Here is a 21,475-nt window from a genome sequence, read left to right on the forward strand (position 1 = left end):
GTGTGTGTGTGTGTGTGTGTGTGTGTGTGTGTGTGTGTGTTAAATATTGCAGAGTTCACAATTCGTCCTGATTCGATGCAAAATCTCTTGCCTCAGAACTGATCTGGGAGAGGGAAATGTTGCCTGTTTCACCCTGAATGGCCTCTTTCAACATATGCTAAACAATCTGTTCCACCTTGTATTTCGCTGGGACATCGGGAGCACCTTTCCCAGACCCAAAGAAGAGCTCTAGCTTCTCTCTCTCTCCCCTCCAGACATTGGTCCAGTAAAAGAGTTTCCTTCACCCACCTTGTCTCTCTTATAGCCATTGGGGATTTGACAATGCGATCACTGTGCTGGTTCCATCCACTCATGCAACTCCAAGATGAGGCCTGTGAATTCAAAGGTTTGCCTAGGAACAAGTGATGCCCTCTGAGTAGCCAATAGGATTATTTCTAATGCCGCACTTTAAATAATAGCCCTGGCTGAGGGCTCTATGTGGCTGGACTGGAGGTGGGCCGGCTTTGGTGGGGTATTTCCAACTATTGATATTTTGTAGCTTTCACTTCCTAGTTTTTGTGCTTCAAGAAAGTTCAAGGGAACAGGATCTAGTTTCCTTTTCAGCAGCAACTTAGAGACGGTGCGAGGTGCAGGCAGAGCCCAGAACATCGCCAGCTGCAGAGCAGAAGTCAGCTAGAGGGGAAGAGGCACCATGGAAGACGAAGACAGACGGGACTTGATCTCCACCCAGGAGCGACCTGCTGATGGCGTCATGGCCCCAGACTCTGGAGCACAGAGGTATTCCTCATCTATGTTTTCAATCCCCTTTTATTTTATTTTTTTGGGGCAGGGGGAGGTAGGGAGGGCTCTGGAAGCAGGAGAAGGAAGGTGGGCTCAGTTAATGGTATGGAGGGGCCATTTAAATCTTGGTAGTGGAAAGCGTGAACTGACGGCGTTTCAAGGGAAATGAGTTCTTCATGGTTGACCTGACCAGAGTCCCAAGTAGGGTTTGAATGTTGAGTTCAAATTTCCCTTCTTTCTCCTGAACTCAGATATGGCCAGCGGGTTACCTTATTTTAACATGTGGGAGAGTACGGGGCTCTTTAAAAAGCCCAGCGTTCAAGCCCAGCTGCGTGACCGCTTGTGATATCTGCACAAGCATCTCCCACCCTGCAGGAGGGGCTTTCCACCAACGAGGGGGGGTTGGGAAGCTGTTTTGCCCTTTATTCCTTGCCCCACTCTGCACAACTCCCTCGGGAATCTTTGGCCCTATTTGTGACCTGGCTCCGTGATAACCAAAGCCCGACATGGGAATCATGCAAAATCTCTTGAGTTATTTTATTCCCTTGGCTGGTGGCATCTGTGCCCTGCTCGGCCCTGTTCGTCCCAGTTCCAATGAGCCGTTTAGCCGTGATTCTGCATACCAAATACGCCCTTCTCGTTGTTTGACCAGCATGTGCCTTAGACACCCATGCAACAGACTTGACCCCACCTGGCTGTGGTGTGCACATGGAAAATTGGGTCTATGGCGGCACAGATCTGACCTGTAAATCAAGCCCCAGCCAGGCAATATTTTTAAATGAGTGCCTTTATTCAACACCCTTGACTGCCCCTTTCTGGAAACTCTCCCCTGGAGAATGTGATCTTCTAGGTGCGTAGTGTCCTGGAGCTTGGACAATACAACTTAACTTTGTGCCCCCATCTTCCGCTCAGGGTGCTAGCGATGCTGTTATTTAATATCCAGTGTTTGTGGAATTCCTCTCGGCCTGAAGCATTGCTTGGATCAAACTTCCTGAGCAGATACAGCCCGGAGGAGGGCAGATATCTCCCACTGTCCCTAGCATTTGTACCAGTATATAGGATCCTAGTGCAAAGGCTTTGAGAAGGAAGGGCTTTCTCCTGTGGTATTCTAAAATTGCTGCATTTGTACAAATCAGTAACCATCCCCTAGCACAGGGAAATGCAATATTGGGCAGCAGCCAACCTGATACCACACCAGACCAAACAGCCACAGCCACTGGGAAATCAGATGTCTCATGACATCAGGAGTTGCCAGGCAGGATGGTTTGCAGGACGCTCAGAACAGTAACATAGGACGCAGGAGGGAACCTGCTTGACCAGGCCCGGATCAGCTCCAGGCTGAATTTACTTTTTATGTCGCTGTGTGTGTGTGTCTGTGCTGTAGCAGCCACAGAGACAGCGCACACACATTCTGTGTTCTCCAACCGATGGGCCTGATCCTGCAAACTAGCGTGACCAGATGTCCTGATTTTATAGGGACAGTCCTGATTTTTGGGTCTTTCTTATATAGGCTCCTATATATAGGCTCCCGATTTTTCACATTTGCTGTCTGGTCACCCTACTGCAAACCCTTACTTCTTTGAGTAGCCCGGACTCATGTGAGTAGTTCCATTGACGCCAATGGGACTGCTCCGTAAGAGAGTTTGTAGGATCTGCTCCTACAGCGAGACAGCATGTCTAGCGCAAAGCTTCTTGGAATATTTGTGGCATGCTTTAGTACTTATTGCCTTGGGCCCATCAGCAATTTGCAAGTCTTGCCACCTTGTTAGTAAATGAGGGTCCCTCTCTGATCAATCTAGCTGTCTTTCTAAAACACCCTCCCCCTCCTTCCAATAACACCTGCGAAGAATGAAGGCTGGGTGCAAAAAAAGGTAGTTTGTGGAACTTGGAGCGTCTTTCTAATAGGTCAGTTCATGGGTGACCTCATCAGTTGCAAGGTAGAAACATCATTTGGGAGTCTTTTGAAATCTGCTTTAATACTAATTTCTGATTGTCGAGCAAGTGGAACTTGGGCAGAGTCCATCCCCAGATACACGCGCACCAGGCCTGCTGCTTTCAGTGGGAGTTGTGTCTGCGTATCTAAGCACAGAGCTGGCCTTTTGCAATAGGACACTGCTCCTCCAGCATTCAGCGAGCTCCCTGCTGGAATGCTTTTGTTTCTAGGACAGCTTTTCAGTCCATTAATCTCCTAATTATTTCCCTCCCCAGATAATGCGGAGTTACTCCATGTGCTTTCACCTGGGAGAAAAAGCAAATAGGAGAGTGTAGAAATCATGTCAAATTCTTTATAGAAGTGATATTTTGTTAAGGTTTTTAAAAATGCCTAAAGTTTAGGCTACTAAAATTATAAGTGTGTGAAATGAACTCGCAAAAGAACTATAATCAGTAAATCTATGTGTATGGAAGACAAAAGAACAGGAAAAAGGAGAGATGAATACAGTGCAAGAAGAGGTGTAGCTGTATGATTATAGTACTTTATCCATTACCCGAAAATAGGAATGGTCTTTCTATACAATCAAATAGTTCTTTATCACCCAGTAATCTCTAGATTCCTTTATCTGCGTGAACAAAGCTGTTCCCATGAATCAGGGGGTCCACTCTTTTATGTTAAGTTTTGAGTCTGATTTTCCAGAGTCTCCAAATTATATATACATTTTCAATTATAATGCTTGACAACTCTTCTCTCTCTTACGCATGCCGTGTGCAATAAATGGACCATGGGAACAACAGGAGCATAACATGGCCAATTTTCTCCATTTCCCCTTCCCCCAACCTAATCTGGATTTCCTCATGCCAAGCTGAGGACGCTACCTACGGATCTGATCCAATACCCACTGGAATCAATGGGAGTTTAACTATTGCCTTCAGCTGGCATTGAATCGTGCCCTACCTTGAGAGAATATGCAAAATATGGAGGCAAAAGGCATTTAACAATTGTGTACATAAACTACCCTATCCTGACATGCTCGCAAAGTATACCATGTACTGCTTCACAACCTCTTCAACTCTTTACTCCATGTGGCCTCTTGGAAGAGTTCTCTTCACAGTCCTAGATGTTTGATATTATTTTCTCCAGCAACCAATCCCCTGCACTCCTACCCCAGCAAACACACACACACACACATACACCGCCCTCATTCCCCACCCCCACCGTTTAGAAAACTGTTTCACTTCCCCTGCCAGGTCTCACACGGCAAAAAGAGCTCTTAGCGCTTGCATTTCCACGCAGCATGACAAATGACGACAGTGAGATCTTTTGGCCCGTGAAATCGTCTCCCAAGGAAAGTGTCGGAAGTCCCAGTAGTCACGCCGTTTCCATCTAGTTTGGACAAAGTAGCTGATCGGTCCGATCTAACCCAAATCTCCATGGCGTTAGTGTGGGGAGGGCATTGGATGAGTGGTGGATGCTTTCAGATGGGCCGGAGCTTGACAGAGCGGAATAGTTCAGTGCCCGGACTGAGGATGGGCCGCCCTGAGAACAATTGTTTTACCACCAAAGAAAATAATTACCGAAACAAAACCCTCCACTGCACATGCATGATGCACATCTCCCGGGGAGAGGAGGAGAGAGAACGAACTCTCAGTGCTCTACTGAAAGCTGTGCTGGTCGGTGCTCCAGTACAAGGGTGGTATAAGAACCCCTGGAGAATAGCATATTCTGCACATAGTGTGGCTGACGCGGGCGGCTGCAGCTGGCGTTTGCCGGGCACTAGCCTCCCTCTATCTTGTATCTTGCAGGAATTACTGCAGCCGTGGAGCCGTTTACTCTGCTGTCTCCATCTTGGTGGCCCTGCTGATTGCCGGCCAGGCCGTCACCGTCTACTTCGTGTATCAGCAGAGTGGCCAGATCAGCAAACTGACCAAGACCTCCCAGAATCTGCAACTGGAGGCCCTGACCAGGAAACTCCCCCAAAGTGAGTAATTGCCCAGCATGATTGCACTGTCTGGGCACAAGTCTAGGCCAGTTGGGTGTACTTCACAGGCCCAGAGCGCCCCCCTGACTCTCTTGGCCGGTGGAGATCAAGCTCCCCAGAGAGATGGAAGAAAGAGTTCTGGAGAGTGCTATTAACAAGGCTCCTGGAGTCATCTAGACTAGCTCCTGCCCCCCTTCTGGAGACGGTGGTTCCCGTGCTGTCTTACCCTACTGACTCTCGGCATGTTTCCTTCCTCGCCCCCTACCTGTGGAGAGGGGGAAGTGAAACTTGCACGGGTGAGAGTTTTGATCAGAATGGGGGCCATCTGAGCGCTGCTTTATCCTTCCATCCATTTGCGGCGTGTGGGAGGAGGGAGCCCTTGTGGTGCTATTCCTGCCCATCGTGCTGGAGCTCTGGGTGGAACCTACCAAGGAACCATTTATCGCCTCTGCCCCCAACACTAGGCCCTGGGAAACTGGCTGGAGTCTTGCCAGGCTGGCTGGAGCATTGGCCACAGGGTCAGTGACTCCATGTATGTTTCCCAGCCTGGGTTGATAGACTCACACTAGCTCTGCTGGAACTAGCGTGATAAAAATAACAGCCTGGACATTGCAGCGTGGGAACAGCGCAGGATAGGCACTGAGCTCAGGCTGAGGGTGATAAAGTCCCATGAAGCTAAAACACAGGGACCCTTATGCTGATTCGACTCCTGCTTATGGAGACCCTGAGCTCAGAATGGACTTTGGGGGTCCATTCATCTCTCTCTCTCTTTCCTCTGCAGGTGCCAAGCCAACTTCCAAGCTGAGGATGGCAAAGTTCAGCATGCCCATGGTCATGAGGGAGCTGCCACTCGCCCCGAAGGTGGACATGACGGTAAGAGACGTCCCCTGGATCCCTCTGCATGTAGTTTTGGATGCTGCTCTGGCAGGAGTTTCGTCGTCTGTTTGGGAACATGGTTGAGTGGTTTCTTCTAAGCCTTGTGCCATAGGTGCTAGGTGGTCAGCAGTGAGAGAAGCAGAAAGTAGCCCCGGCCATCCCACCTCTGAGACCTCAGCCAGCACCTTGCAATGCACGCTGCTCACCAGCAGCTTGGGCTTCTCTCCGGTGGCTGGGTCTCCCGCTGCTGGTTACTGGGTCCCAACTCCTAGAGGTCTGTTCAGTCCTTGGATCTTCTCCCAACAAGAGTGACACATACGAAGTGCTGCGGAAACCCACCCATTAGTACCTGGATGGCGACCACCATCTCCGACCTGTTGCATTCACACCAGTGTTGGAGAGATGAAAGTTCTGTGTCCCATTCCCCAGGTCCCGGCCCATTCACTCCCCAGAATAAGAGTAGTTGCCTTGCTCTTTCCCCTGAGCTTGTAGGGAGGAGTTTGTGTGCTGAGCCCCTCTCGGACAGTGAGTGAGAAAGGGCTGGGAAAGGGGAGCGGGTTGGAGGTGGTCAGCTTGGTATTTTCCAAAGCTCTTCTGTTCTTCCGTGTGCCGTAGACAGGACTGTGCAGGGCTCGCAGGCTTTGAGAAAGGTTCCACCTCCTGGTGGGGTCCAGTATTTCCAGGAATTAGCCTGCCCTGAGGTGAAGGAGAAGTTCTGCTGAAGGTTTTTGTGGTGCAGCGTCCACCCTCACCAGCCTGGCTCCCTGGTAGCCAAGCGACTCCGTGTCTGCCAAAAAGAACCCCCAAGACTGGACATGTCCTGCCCATCCCATTCCAGCTCCAGGCCATCTGCTTTAAGTCTCTGGCTCTACAGCTCCTCGTCCTGACCATCACAACTCCAATTCTCTCTCTCTCTCTCCCCTCTCTAGCCCCTGGAGAACACGGCCAAGCTTAGCAACAACACCCCGGATCAAGTCAAACATCTGCTGCTGGTAAGAGCCTCCTCTCTGTTCCTGTGGCTGCTTCTGCCACGCTCACGGGTCTGTCTGCAGCAGCCAAGGATAGTTGGGCACTTCCGCAGACCCACTTCCTTTCAGCCCTATTAGCCTATTGGTTGTTTTGGCCGAGGGGTATGGACTATTAAAGGGCTATTGGATTAGGAGCAGCCTTGCGTTTCTCTCTCTGTCCCTTCATCTGCTGCTCTCATTCGCGTAGGCTCATGGCTCAGTGTTCCCTTGTTCCCGGGGGGCCGGCTTGACGGTGGCAGGTGAGTTCTCTCTGGCTCCCAGGTGTCAGCCTGCTGTTAACGCTGTCCTGTCCCCTTTGTCCTCCTGTAGCGGGCAGACCCCAGCAAGGTGTTCCCTGAGTTAAAGAATAACCTGATGGAGAATCTGAACCACCTGAAGAACACCATGACAGACCGAGACTGGCAGGTGAGTGCTCTCACTCAGTCAGCTGGCTAGTGGACCAGCTGCAGCTCCACCTCCTCCTTTGCGCCCGTTCCAGGAAACGGCCTGAACTGGGCTGGGGATGGAATGGGGGTCTCCTGTTGGGAGAATGGCTGCGTTGCATGGTAAAGCACAGCCTGCAGCCGGGCTGCTGTCATGGTTACATTGCAGGGGAGGCTGGGGGTTCACAAGGAACCCCAGCTCTCCTGCTCCTGACTTTGTGCTGCAGATGTGAGAGCACAAAAGCAGGGAGGGCTCCAGGGTCACGCTGAGCAGATGGGGGTTAGGGGGCTATGCCAGTTGTCTGGGGCATTCGTTTTTGTTGGGTGCATTTTATTAACAACACCTTCTTCCCCTTGTCGGTCTCTTGCAGTCCTTTGAATCCTGGATGCACAAGTGGCTGCTCTTTGAAATGGCCAAAACCCCACAAACTGTGCAACCTACTGAGATCCCAGCAGATGAAGGTATCGGGGTTATGGGTCACCAAACTCCTTTAGGGTAGGAATGGTCAACCCAGGAGATCACTGGCCAAGGTTCAGAGCACCTTGGAGGGCAGCGGAAGCATGTACCCTTTTGGAATGGTTCTGCTCTTTGGTAACTAGGGATCTTTTCCTTCCCCAGAGTCCTCCTGTGTCCCTTTGAGAACCTCATTTTTTGCCAAACTTGTAGTTTTCACCCCATCCTTGAGGCTGCAGGTTATGACTACAATTGGCCCACTGAGGCACTTCAGGGCCCATCAGCCTGAGGAGTTGCTTTGAGGAACGTCAGGGAAAATCCCAGGGAACAAGGGTTTGAGCTTTGCTGGAGGCCGTACAAAACCTGATGCTACGGGACCGCCTTCCCAAATCCTTGAGGCAGGGTGTGCTGTGAGTCAGCTTTTAGCAGCTAGATTTCCAAAGCCGCATCCTCTGCTGGGAGCAGAGTGGGCCTTAGGCCAATCGCCACCGCCTTAAGAAAACCTGGAAATAGATCCGTTGACATTTCTGGCTCTTCGCAAACCGGTGGGGCTGGCCCACTGGCTCTTTGCCTCGCAAGGGTTGCTGCTTTGAATTCTGCCCCGTCACAACAGAAGCAAAATTCATTCCACTTCCAGGCTGGGCTGACTCTGGTGGGCACACATGAAGTGTCTATAAAGAACAATTCATTTTTAATCCCAATTATTGCAGCCAAATGGGGGATTCTCATGGAAGGGGCCCAGTGCCCTGATTAAGGCCTCCCCCCCAACAATGCGATGCATATGGGAGCATCCTATGGGGATAGACAAGAACCCACTTTTAAACAAGCCTGAAAAGCCTTATAATCACATACAACCCTGTATTGGATCCAAAGGTGAAACGGAGATTTAGCTGAGATGCCTCTCACTTCTCAGTATGGAGAGCTCCAAGCCTTGATTTCCCAGCCACTTAGTCACTCAGCAGTGGTTGGCTGCATCTTTATATTAATGCTGTCTCCATTAAGCAGCAGCCGTTACCCTTTGTTATCACGAGGCTACATGGGTTTCCTGGGAGCAATCCCGATAAAGCCGTTGTCCCAGTGAAGTTAGTATATTTTTGCACAGTGGTATTCCCTATCCCTTCCCACCCTGGGGCGGTGCCAATGGGCCGGCCCAGTGTGGAGAAGTTCTTTGCACAACGTATCCCGCCGCCTCTTCAGTGCTCACGCAAGCAAGCTATTGGATTGGCTGAATAGCCTCAAGGCTTAAGAATGTTGGTAAGATCCCAGCGGGGTGGGGAGGAGAATAAAACATACTCATGGGTATTTCCTGTGCTTGTTGCTTTAGTGCAATCTAAGTGCCAGGCGGAATCAAGTTTTAGTGGTGTCTACCCGGGTCGGTTCCGCCCCCAGTGTGACGAACATGGTGACTATCTTCCCAAGCAGTGCCATTCCAGCACGGGGTACTGTTGGTGCGTCTACAAAAATGGCACCAAGATCGAAGGCACTGAGACCCGTGGAAAGCTGGACTGCCCTGGTAGGAGCTTATTTCACGTTGGCCGGCCAGGGGAAGGGGAGAGGAGCACATGTGCATATTTGACGCTGCCTATGATCTCGTGTGTTCTAGCTCCGCGAAGCCGATGAGCGCAGTGGGCGTTGTGTCCAGGAGCGGCGCCGGGGTTTTTGGTGCCCTAGGCAGGGGTTCTTCCGCGCTCCCGGTCGTCATCGGCAATTCTGCGGTGAGGGGGTCCTTCCGTGCTCCTGGTCTTCGGGGCACTTCGGCGGTGGGTCCCGGAGCGAGTGGAGGACCCGCCGCAGAATTGCCGCCAAAGACCCGGAGCGCGGAAGGACCCCACCCCGCCGCCGAATTGCTCCCCCCCCAAATCCTGGTTCCCTAGGCAACCGCCTAGGTCACCTAAATGGAAGCGCCGGCCCTGGTTGTGTCAATGCGGGGCCATTGGACTGGCTGGTAAATCAATCAGTCTGGGAAAGTCGAATGCAGCCCAGAGCGTTCATTGGGGCACAGGATTCAGGGCACTGCAGTGCTCCTGCATCTGTACTGGGTCCTGATCCTGCGAACTCCTGAGCACGTTCAATTGTCATGGAAGTCAGCGGAGCTGTTTTTTAGACATGCCGAGCACCCACAACTCCAAAGGAAACCCAGGAGAATTGTGACTACTCACCAACTGGCCCTGTGGGAGTTTTGGGTGTTCAGCATCAACCAGCAGGTGCAAGATCAGACCTTAGGTCATCACTGGGAAGAACCCAGATAACACAATAGGAAATGCAGCCTATTAGAAGCAAATATAAGGTGGAGGATCATAGACATGGACAAATGATAGAGGGTGAGATTGCACTGCCTATGTCTGCCCAGAGTTGGCTGAAGAATGGGAACTATCCCCTTTGCTGCGTTCTCACTCCCCCATATCCTGGGAGACCATTGATTCCCTGCTACTGGGCGCCCTTATGTTGCTACCATCTTTTCTGAATGGAGCACTCTGAAAATGTATGAACTGAAGCTTCCGCCCTTGTTGGCTTAGTCAAATGGGGATAGCTGTCACCGTCCCAGCCCGGTCTGGCCAGCACTCATCTCAGAGAACCAGAGCAGGAGGACTATCTCAGCTGTGTCCAGACTCCAGTCTGGGCCCACACATGGCCAGTGACCCACAGAACCTTCCCTGAAGAAATGAAGGGTCTTTGCTCTCAGAGGCAGGGGAAGCGATCCACAAATCCCCGAGCTCCCCGTTTTCATCCCACCGCTGAAGGCGGCGACCCCAAATATGGCTGTTAGCCTGACACACACACAGAGAAGTGAGGTGTCTAAAACTCCTTGGTGAATCAGACACTCAGGAAAATCAGAGCCCACACGTCAGTGTGTAGGGCAGGTTCTGATGAATACATGCATGTAATGATGATCCAGGCTAGCACAAAGCGTCCTAGGTGTGTTGGTAGCCGAGATGGATGTGCCTGTCTCAGGCGTGCTATAAAATGCCCAATCTCTTGCTGTGTCTTGCTGCAGTTACTCCGAGCGGTTTGGAAACCGAAGAACTGATGTATTCGGGTGTAGATCTGCTGAAGCTGGATTCTGGGAAAGGTGAGAGTCTGAGCCAGCCTAGACTCGGCGAGGGGATGGGGAGAGTTGGCTGATTAGAGTCCTAGGCCCAGTGGCCGGGTGACATGATGCCGTGTGGCATAGGGATGATCAGGAATAAGCAAGAGAGAGGAAGGAAGGACCTTTGCTGTCTGGGCTATAGCCATGTTTTGGTGTCTCACCACCCTCCTCAAACTAATGAGGCCCAAATGAAGGACACAGGGAAAATAGCACCGGCAGCTAAACATAATGCGAGCGCTATTTCTTTCAAATGAAATAAATGCTTTGTCCCACTCGGGTCTGCAGCTCAGCATCCCTGCAGTAAATCATTCCTGCTATAACACCAGGTTGATCTGGGCTGGGGGATAGATGACAAGTATGGATATCCCAGAAGCAGGGGGGCAAAGGCCTTCGCAGATCTGGGCCACCTATCCAATGGAATCAGGAGCAGCACGGAAAAGTGCCGTTTGGATTTTTATTTTCTTGCTGCGGTGTGGGGGGCTTTAAGGCTGGCACCCGTGGCTGCATGGCCAGGTGTATGGACTCTGGACAGGAGTGAAATCTAGTCTTCGCCTGTCACGTCACTTCACGTGACTCGTGTCAATCCAGCTGGAGAGGTGCTTTGTATTGGCCTCACCCTGACGGTGATTGGAGCAGAAGAAAGCAATGATTGGATTGTTGCTTCACCGAAACCCAGCCGGATGCAGTGTGTATCACTTCCTGGGTTCAGGTCTATCTAATTTCCTCCCTCTTTTCTCCCTCCTAGAACCTGCCAAGTAGAAGAGGACGCAGAGGCCTGGCCCCTTCTGTCTCTGCCTCCAGTTTGCAGAGTTACCGCTCACATTCTTGCTCTATTTCACTCACGCTTTTAAATTGCTTTCCTGAATTACAGCAGCAGCAGCCGCTGAGTGCCTCTGTTCAGGCATTGAGTAATATTGATCGTCTTAGCAGGAGATCCAAATGGGTAGATTATAGATCCTTGTCCGCCAAACCCAGTGCCTCTCCCTGTACCAAGATGTGCTATAGCAAGCCAGCAAAATATTAGGACTTTTAGTGGAGAAAGGATGCAGTGCCCCCCTGAACTGCAATCAAAGGCAGGCGAAGGATAAAGCTCTTAGCGCTTTCTTGGCTAATCAGAGCACATTAGCAGCTGCATGTATAACCACAGGTGTCTGAATAGCGATGGGGCATGTGCAGTACCACTGCTCCTGTAACATCAGCACTGGCCAATGGGAAGAGGGGATCTAGGTCCAAAACATGGTCAATTTCAAATGAATTATCTCCGTGTATTGTTAATTAGATACTCTGGACATGATCCTTCCCTCCCTACAGCGGTGGAGCTCCATTGACTTCAGTGGAGTTATTTCCGGTTTACACCAGTGTATGTGAGGAGAATCAGGCCCTATGTTCGCTTATCTATGGCTCTGAGGGTCTGGATGAGTTCTCAAACCATGGTCTTGAGATGGTCAGCCACTGGTGCAGACTTTCCTGGTTGTTCCAAGAAAAAGAACCAAGTGTTTGTGTGTGCAGGGGGATGTCCATAAGGTTCTGCCTGTCACAGCATTGAATGATAATGCTGGGGTGTGTCTGGATCTCTCTTCAGTGCAACCTCCAAATTCACTGAACCTGCCAGCAGCTCTTAAACATGTATTCAAGGCTGATAAGTAGCACAGGTCTTCTCTCCCCCTTCCTAAAGGACCAAGCTGGGGTAGGCAGTATCCCACCCTCTGAAGCACATGCTATTCCAGATTACATGGTCAGGAGCATTCAGCCACTGAAATCCCGATTGCTTGAGCAATGCTTTGCGCTTCAGCACAGTGTTAGAGAGCTTAGTTTGAGAACCTGGCTAGCAGTGGGTTCGCAGCGCCTCCGGGTCCCTGGGTCACCTCGGCGTGGTGGGGTAAATCTAATCAAGAAGGTGGAAGGCAAGGTTTGAGAATGCTCAAGCTAAAGAATGGGCCAGTGGCTTTTCCTCACGCTGAACAGACATGAAATGCAGCAGCAGCAATGAACTCTGATCTTCTTAACCAAATTAAGTGGGCTGCAGAGGGACATTAGCATACTAGAGGAATGCAGGCTTCCTTTATTTTTTAAACAGGCAAAATATAGCTGTATTTCCCCATCCCCCGCTTAACCCTGGTAGGTGGTAGGATCTTTGTTGAACAGGTAACGTAATAGCTAATCTTGGAACTAGAACTGTGTGTTTTGAATGTATTTGACCGTTACAGCATAACCAAACTCACAAGGCTGATGATTTCAAATAAACTTTTAATAATGACCGCCACTAAAAAACTGCCTGGAAGCTATTTAACAAGCATTTCTCGGTCAGGCCAGGGTCTTGTTAAAGTAGCTGGCAAGGCAGATGGTACTCAAAATCGATCTCTAGCAAGTGTATCTGTTCCACTGCCTATATGGACTTGCCCGGGTACATCTAGGTGTGTATCTCCCTCCTGTTCTCCACAGCCTGGCCCTAGTGACGATCACTTTCCATAGGACAGAGCAGCATTGGTCAGGCCCCTAGATGTTTTGCATAGGTAGCAGCTGGTGGGTGCTTTCCCTGAAGTGGGGGCTGGAACATCTCCCACCCTTCAGGCACCAGCCAGCACAAAGAGTAGATGAGGCCTTAGGGCTGGGAACAACTTATCTCCCCCTCTGGCCCAGATGTGTGGAGAACCTTTTCCACTGCTCCAATTCGGTGCTTGCATAGCCATGGCCAGACTTCCTGCCTGGGCCTGTTGCTCCTTTTTCCTTTCACTTTTAAAGGCACATGGGCTGCATTTTGCAGCTGGAGTCAATTCATTTTAACTGCACAGACCTGTGATTGATTGATGGTTTTCACTCCACTTGGTAAAATGAAGCAGGGGCAGTGGAGGAGGGCGAGGGATGAGCAGGCATTTGTGGAGTGGTGCTATTGCAGGGGAAGAACTCAGGGGGCAAAGGGGCTGCTGAAGGCTGTCCAGGCCAAAGGTGGTGTCTGAGCTCTGCCTCTGTGCTTGGCCCGTTCCCCCAGCAACACAAAGGGGCTTGTTTCACACCGGAGACTGAGGAACAGCAGTGCCTCTTTCTCTCCCCACGGAGGTAAAATACCCAGGGCAGGCAGCTCTTTGTACCCCATCCCATTGCCTGCCTGCCAGGGCAGCTGGAAGGGCACAGCTGTATCAGCCTCATATTATGAATACCTGGAACCCCTGGGGTCTGTATGGCTGACACAGCTCTGTCCTTCCAAGGCAGGCAAATGCGGTTATTGACCAACTGCTCCCCTCTCCCCTCCTTGTGCGGGTTATGTCTTTGGGGCCTGCTGAAGAAACCTGAGAAAGCAGGAGCATGGTGAAGTATGGTTTTATATGGTGGTAGGCTGCCCGGGAGCAGCCTTCAGCCCCTGGAGTCTGCATTAGCTTTGGAGGCGCTCAGCCAATGGGCGAGAGGAATTCTAGAGAACCTCTTGACCCCTGAGCTCTGACACCCATGTGGGCTGGGACCAGCGATCCCCTTTATGATTTGCATGTTCACCCAGGCAACTTAGTGCGTGAGCAGAGGCTGCTGCGTGCCTCACCTAGTACCTCACTCCTTACCTAGGGGCCCAACTCCAGCTGTGAAGAGAAGGGTGGTCTCTGCCACCCCTGGCCCTGAAGTGGGGGCTGCCAATTAGCACCTCCTGGGCTGGTGGGTTCCATGATGTGAATCTGGGCCAAGGTAACATACAGACCCATTTTGCGCTGGCCCCCACACCCAGCCATCAGAGAGCAGCAGCTTGTGGTCCCTGCCCATGGGTCTGCTGTTGAACCTTTCAGCTCCAGCTCCCATCAAGTCACCCCTGGCCTCCCCACCCCACTCTGCCCCATCCCTGGGCTGTAGGTCAAGAGTCTAGTGCTTCTGCAATGCCTGGTCAGCAGGAGGGACTCTAAACAACCATTTCTACTAGCCTAACAGAGCAGGCTGCAGCTCACTCATCTTCTCCACCCATCACCCCTGAGGTCTTGTCCTCACCACAAGAGATGTGTTCTTAACTCCTGTTAACTAACTCCAGCTAAAAGCCCCGAGAAGACAAGGCAGTTTATAATTTTCAGCCACAATAGCTGAGTGAATTAAAGCTAGGGGCCAGGGAGGGAAAGAGAGCCTTTTCTTTTCCTGGGCATACTAGCTTTTGCATGCTGGCATTGTAGCATGCAGTAAGAAAGCACCACTTTCCTAGAATATCAGGGTTGGAAGGGACCTCAGGAGGTCATCTAGTCCAACCCTCTGCTCAAAGCAGGACCTATTCCCAACTAAATCATCCCAGCCAGGGCTTTGTCAAGCCTGACCTTAAAAACCTCTAAGGAAGGAGATTCCACCACCTCCCTAGGGAACCTATTCCAGTGCTTCACCCCCCTCCTAGTGAAAAATTTTTTCCTAATATCCAACCTAAACCTCTCCCACTGCAACTTGAGACCATTGCTCCTTGTATGTATAGCAAAGACAAGGTCTCATGGTTATTCAGCCAGACCCAAGGATCTGACCTGCAGATACTTTTTATTGCCCCCCCTTAGAGTCCAGACTGCTGGGGCCTCACCTGCTTTCAACTTTCAGTAAAGCAATCCTCAACTCCTATTTAACGAGCAGCTGTATCCACCCATACGTTAGGAAGGGCTTAAACACCCTTGTTCCCTTTAAAAGTGTTGCCCTTCCTGGAGCCCAGTCAGGGACACTCTTCCAATCAAAATCAATTTTATTTCTGTGTTCCATCAAAAACAAAAACCCAAGAACGCAGCCTAGGCCAAGAGGGCCTTGTGCGCGCCGCTGCTTGAATACAGCCTCTGACGGGACCTAGGAGGGAATACCAAGAGAACCTGGTTTTAAAGTTATATTATAAAGTGAACCCAAAAGCTGTTAAGTAGGTAGCAAAAAGACAGACACCGCGATCACAGAAAGATTGGAAGTTTCTCTTAAAAAATATAGCTCTGGAGAGAGATTGCTGCATATCACTTCTAAGAGGGGAAATGTTGCACTTATTCCCTCTGCCCAAGGGGCTGCTCCGATTGCCTCCTTTCGTTTGGTTACAGTGCAACGGCTGGGGGGTTCCGGGGGAGCAATATACACTTAAGTCCATTCCCAGCCAGGCAGTGGATGAGGCAGCAAAGTACAACGCTTGGTTCTAAAAGTCACAGTTAAAAGAAGAAGTTATAAATTAAGATTTAGAAGTTTAAAGTATTTTCTTTTTCTTTAAAAAAAATAATAGAAGAGTTTTAATCCGCTTTCTGATGAGCTTTCTTCCACCCCTTCGTCATTCATTTGTCGGCGGCCGTCCGAGGGAGGTGCTCTAGAGGGGAAGAAAAGATTTTATTATTTCTTCTCTAAGTCCATCCCCCAGAGATGGAAAGGCCTAGTACCAGGCCACAAAGTGACCAGCGAACTCCCCTAAGCAAGTACCCCCCCTTCATAGAGGGGTAGTGTGATCTGCTCTTACATCTCCCCCAGCCTCAACTTCTTTTTAAAAGGCTTATTAATTCTACAAACAGCCAGGACAAAGGAGCTTCCCTCGGGCTTGTATCCAAAAGCTAAAAAGGTCCTTGGCTTGGAATTTTGGATGCTGGATTCTCACTCCTAGGGCTTGGTGCCCTTGTGCTAGAGAAATGGAGCTCCAAATGCATTTTGGTCCCCAAGGCGACAGGAGGAAGTTTGAGTGTGAGCCTCGCACCTCCATCCCCCCAGCACTGGCAATCGTGTGCCACCCTGGGAACCAGCCCGTCAGTTGAGCAGGAAGTAAAGATCCCAGAGAAAGGTCAATAACTAAGAGAGATGGACAAATTTCCCCATGACCAGTAGCACCTTCACTTCTATTGTCTAAGTTCAAACTTCCCTCATGCTCTGCGGGGAGGTGGGGGAGTCCTACGCTGTCTGAATAGGGCAAGTAACGCCAGCGACACAGAAGCCTTTGACCACAGCTAAAGGGGGCCAGCGGCACTTGCAGCTGGTGCAGCGAGGAAGCCGGAAAGCTGACTACAGCACTGCTAGTGCTCGGGTGAGATGCAATGCTGGCTGGCACTAGAGCCAGCCCAGTGCTGATGAGAGAAGCGCCAGCCTGCTAAATCTGAGCCCTTGGATTGGCTGGCGGTTCCATTTGCCTGCCTCCTGGGGTGGAATAACCAAATCAGAGCTGTTCAATCTGGAGCCATTCTCATGGGGAGGGAGGAGCTAAAAAGCCCAGCCGCTCAGGGTGACTCCGCCCCCTACTCTCCTGGGAGCAATGGGGGACAGGCAGGCACCTGTGCTTCTCCCCTCCTCCAGCACCGGGCGGGGGGGGGGAGGGGGGAGAAGAGAGGGGAGGAGAGAAAGAAAAGAGATAAACAATCAGAGCAGACCCAGAAAACACGCAATGTATTGTCTTAAAAAAAAAAAAAAAAATAACTAAAACCACCCCCACCCCGTGATTTTTGACCTCTTGAGGCTGGCAATGCTGTGACCAGAGAGGTGCAGCTCCTGCACGGCCTATCTCTGGTGACAATTAGGAACCGTCTGGAAGGTTCTGGGGCCAGCCGTTAAGCTCAGGGGCTGGTGCACAGCCAGCCAGCTGGGGAAGACTTGCTTATACTTCCTGGCACTACGGCTGCCCTTAGGGACCAAAACCACCAGGGCTGGGGGAATTCCGGATCCTGTGCTGGGAGCAGAGGCCCAGATGCGAGTCCTGCACAGACAGATCTTCGGAGAACTGACGGGCATCACGAGCTGTCCTGTCACCATTGCTTAACGCTGTGGATCCAGTTGTTCTCAGAGCCATGCCCTGTGGTGACCCATTCCTGGTGAACCCCGTGAAAACCGAACGTGTACATCAGGAGAAAAAGGTCCCATCTCGCCCTCCTCCCACTGAAAGCTTGGGCAGGACTTCAAGGGGGAAAGAATGAGCCTTGCATGGTGCTTTTTCCACACAACTTCTTCCTATGCACAGGCATGGGTCCATTCTCCCTGACAGACGGGTGCGTACACACACACACACACACACACAGGTTGCTTGTTAAAGGCTATGTTTTAAAACAGGCAGAGTCAGGTGCCACAGAACCGCTCCTCGTCACCAAAGAATACAGAAATGGGCTCAGGGTTTGGAGTTCAAAGAGCTAATGACACATTGTCCCCATGGCCCACGTACCTTCTCACAAGGATCCCTCGAGCTCAGCAACTTTCTTCTTCTAGGAAATAAATCAGTCAGTCAATCAATCTGTAAAACCCCCATATGAACTGGGCCCAGCAGAGCCAATTCTGTAGCCCATGACAGTTGTTGGAGGCTTCCTTGCTAACTCCATAGAAATTAACATTGCCTCCCCCCCCAGACAGTTTCATTGGGTGGCTTAGATCAGCTTTCCAGTTGTCCAGCAGCTCTGTTCCCATGGCTACTCCTCTCTCCTGCCTCCCCCCAGCCCAACACACTTTTTAGCCGAGTGATTCATTTCTCTCCACAAAGCGATTGCAGAGCCTGCTGGGAAGCACAGCCAGGGACTCCCCACTGCACTGCCCCAGTGTGATCTCTTTGCCCCCTGGAGCAAAGCTCTCTCTATCCGCAGGAGCAGGGTGGCATGGAGCGCTCCCTCCACGCACAGCGGGGCACTCAGGCAGGAGTGAGTGGGTCGGTCGCTAATGCGCTGTCACCACTAAGCATTAGCACAGCAAGGGAAAATCCCATTCCCTCCAGCAGGGCCAGCCCCTGCCCCTCTCAGCACCCACCCGCCCCCACGCAGGTCAGAGGGGGTGTCTGAAACGAAGACTAGGTCAGTCCATCCCTTTCCAACACCAGTGATGCCGCCACGCCTTGAAGGGGCCAGCTGTAGGGTGCAGCCCTGTCCAACTGGGTGCTGCCGATGAGATGCTGGAGAAGGGAGCCCCAGATGCTGATCGTTTTGTGCTCTGGGTACCTGCCGACTAGGGACAAGACAGAAGCCAGCCCTCTCCCACCCAGCTCTGGGGGGATGGAAGCGCACATACACACCCACCCACCTTTTTTTTCTTTTTTTTGTGGGTGGAAGCAGACCCGTCCGTGCTTGGCTCCACTCCAGATGCAGCCTTCTTGCTTTTCTTCTTCTTGTCTTTCACAGTCTTCTTCTCTGGGAGAGACAAAAGGACCCGGGTGCATGTGAAAGGGGACAGGGTCAGAGCTGCCCTGGGGGTCAGATACTGCTGAGAGGCTGGGGGGAGGAGGGGTGTCTCTGCCTCACCCAGTGAGCTTTGACTGTGCCCGTGTTAGCAACTGCCCCAGCCTTGCCCTGCATTGCTCCACCAGGATAGCAGTGAACGCACAGCCCTGTCCTGCCGCTCAGGGTCCACCAGCGCCCAAGGGACATGTCGAGAGGGAAGCTGCCGTGCCTTTGAGAGCACGCCCCGTTCTATCCCACGCTGCACTGGGCACATGCAGATGATGCAGGCATCTCTCGGGCTGGAGACACAGATGGGGGCAGCAGCAGCTTGGGCCTGGGCTAACATTTCAGCCCACTCACATGGACTGGGCACAACTATGTGGTGACATGGTCCAGGGCACATTTCCACCGCAGCTAATACTGCAAAGCGAATTGGGGGTTCTCCGAGATGGGGCCTGTGTGGGGGGTGTGGGGGCAGGCTGGGAGGTCACTGGCACCAAATACACATACAATTAAGAAACAGAAGAGCAACCTGTTCTAAGAAGTCTTAATTTTTGCAGGGCTGGAGCGTCCCTTCACCAGCCCACAAATGCCCACCTGGGACAGCCTGTCCATCTACCCCACGCTGCGCTGCCGGGCCCCTCTCCCAGATGAGGAGTTGGATTTTTGCATGATAGAAACCCCAGCAGATACTGTTCGATCTTCCTCTCCCTTTTCTGCCCTTTATTCCGGCCCCTCCCTCCGGGAGCCGACACCGCTAGTCCGCAGTCCTGCGCTCCGCCAGCCGCCGTGGGAATCTGCAAGGCACTGGCGCGGAAGGCAAAGCCAGAGCAGGGGCTACCCGCGGGGCAGGGGCAGGAACTGCTCTTTTAATTGGAAGTGACAAACAGCAGCCTGGCTCCAGTCTCTCTCTCTCGCCCCCCGGGCAGCGTTAACGGCACTGAATCATCCTCCGCGATCGCTGTGGCTCACTGCCACGCTGGAACGTACAGTTACAATACGCAGCCAGGCAGGGGCCGCTGTGCAGAGCGGGAGTGGCAGTGACAGCTCAATGCAGAGCCTTTCCAACAGAGGGAAAAGGGTTTGTCACGGGGCTGCCGTTTCCGAGCAGCGCCGAGAACACCCAGCTCATCAGCGCTTCTGCCATTGCCCAGAGTGTTTTAAACTCAGGGAGCTGGCGCTGATCACAACCCCAACCTCCATTCTGCCTGGCTGGGAACTTCACCCTCCCTGTTTCTTCGAACGTGCCCATGTGGCCTCTGTCAGGCACCAGCTGGGAGCTGGCACTGCCAGCCAGCTTGGCTTCAGCCCTTTAGGGCTGGGCAGGCACTCAAAACACTGCAGGGTTTCACCGGTGTCCCCTGGAACAGCTCTGTAAAGCTTGTAACTGGTGGCAGCTTGCCCCGTCCTTGTCTCATGGCATGCGCGAGGCCTGCCGACGGGTCCTGCCGTTATGCAGAGTAGGGAAGGGAGGGGGCCCAGAGCGAGGGGCGGGGCATAAGGGCATTTCTGGAGAAGGGGCGGAAGCAGACAAACTCCTCCCTCCAAGCATCGCTGCGACGGACTAGCAACGGCGGCAGCACAGCTCTGCGGACAGACACGTGCCCGACCCGTAAGCCAGGCAGATGTGCAGGCCACAGTCGGGAGCAGAGCTCCTCACTGCCCGCAGCCACCTTTTAACAGCAGAGTCGTTCTGACCCGGGTTAACATTCATTCAGGCGCTTGCTTAACTAGTTCAGCTCAACCCTGGACTGGATTTGGGGGGCAGCATCTGAGCCCCAAGCGAACCCTTAGGAACCAGACCCTGGGGTGCCATTTAGGGGATCCGGCAGCAGAGACCAGCGTTGGGGTGAGCACCAGGCACCAGCCTGTCTAGAGAGGAGCGGTGACAGTCGAACTGGGCGAGGGACAGCACCAGGGCCCTTACTTTTACTGGCTTTCTTCTTCTTCTCCTTGCTGCCCGCTGGTTTCTCCCCTTTGCTTTTCTTCTTTTTGGGAGTCTCGAGGCTGCTTTTCAGCTTCTTCGGCTTGGGCTCTGTGGGGCCGGCATCCCCTGCCGCCAGCTTCCTTTTCACAGAGGATTTCTGCTTCTTGTTCTCTTTGTCCCCACACTTTGGTGCTTTCGCTGCTTTCAGAGCCTTGGCTGATGCCGCGGGAGTTTTCTTAGTCTTCTTCTGCTTCTTCTTCCCTCCCCCCAGCTCCCCTGGCGCTTGCCCGCCCGGAGCCTTGGCAGCAGTGGTAACCCCGTCTTCGCTGTCGCTCGCCAAGCTCTCACTCTCGGACTGAGCGATGGACAGCAGAGCATACGGCGACGGCATCTCCGGAGCACCCTGAGGACCGCCAGCATTCTGAGCCACCGCCAGGGCTTTCTTTGCCCGCGAGGCTTTGTGACCGGCACCTCCTTCTCCCGCTTTCCCTGCCGCAGTCTCTTTGCTAGAGGCCACTTTGGGGGTGACCGCTTCTGCCCCAGAAGAGGACAACTTGCTCTCTGTAGACACAATTGAAATAAGAGGATTTAGGGAAGAGATTTGGTTATGACCCAACCAGCTCCAGGGAGGCTGGTGTTTAAGAGACACCTCCAGTCCCTGCCCCCAGACAGTGTAATGTGCTGGTACTCGTGTCGTATAGAAATAGTCACTAATCTCCCCAGAAACATAATGGTGTATTGTTACAGGGCTCTATGGAGGGGGAGTGAGGGGGGCGGGGGGACACTGCATTAACTCAGAGTACAAAAGCCAGGCTTGGGCTACAAACTAAAGAGAGTCCAAAGGGCTCATAAGAACGTAAGAATGGCCGAACTGGGTCAGACCAGATGCTTCAGAGGGAATGAACAGA

At 52.2% G+C, this 21,475-nt stretch overlaps 2 protein-coding genes across 4 annotated transcripts in view; one reads left to right on the forward strand and one right to left on the reverse strand.

The window, feature by feature from the left end:
- The first annotated feature begins 513 nt into the window (after positions 1-513).
- CD74 (CD74 molecule) lies at positions 514-12,833 on the forward strand. Its single transcript, XM_034779271.1, has 9 exons — positions 514-777; positions 4,519-4,694; positions 5,476-5,567; positions 6,500-6,562; positions 6,908-7,003; positions 7,392-7,482; positions 8,799-8,987; positions 10,470-10,544; positions 11,308-12,833. The coding sequence occupies exons 1-9, from the start codon at positions 692-694 to the stop codon at positions 11,319-11,321; spliced, it is 882 nt and encodes a 293-aa protein (XP_034635162.1). The 5' UTR covers positions 514-691; the 3' UTR covers positions 11,322-12,833.
- A 2,395-nt stretch (positions 12,834-15,228) lies between these two features.
- The window catches only part of TCOF1 (treacle ribosome biogenesis factor 1), a gene marked incomplete at its 5' end in the record, with an annotated part of 33,318 nt that continues 27,071 nt past the window's right edge, over positions 15,229-21,475 (reverse strand). For 2 of the 3 annotated variants that reach the window (XM_034779457.1, XM_034779456.1), the window contains 4 exon segments: positions 15,229-15,837; positions 17,662-17,701; positions 18,504-18,610; positions 20,568-21,128. In XM_034779457.1, the coding sequence (XP_034635348.1) occupies positions 17,666-17,701; positions 18,504-18,610; positions 20,568-21,128 (704 nt within the window). 3 annotated transcript variants of the gene reach the window in all.

The sequence above is a fragment of the Trachemys scripta genome, chromosome 8 (genome assembly GCF_013100865.1).
Source record: "Trachemys scripta elegans isolate TJP31775 chromosome 8, CAS_Tse_1.0, whole genome shotgun sequence".
NCBI lineage: Eukaryota > Metazoa > Chordata > Testudines > Emydidae > Trachemys > Trachemys scripta.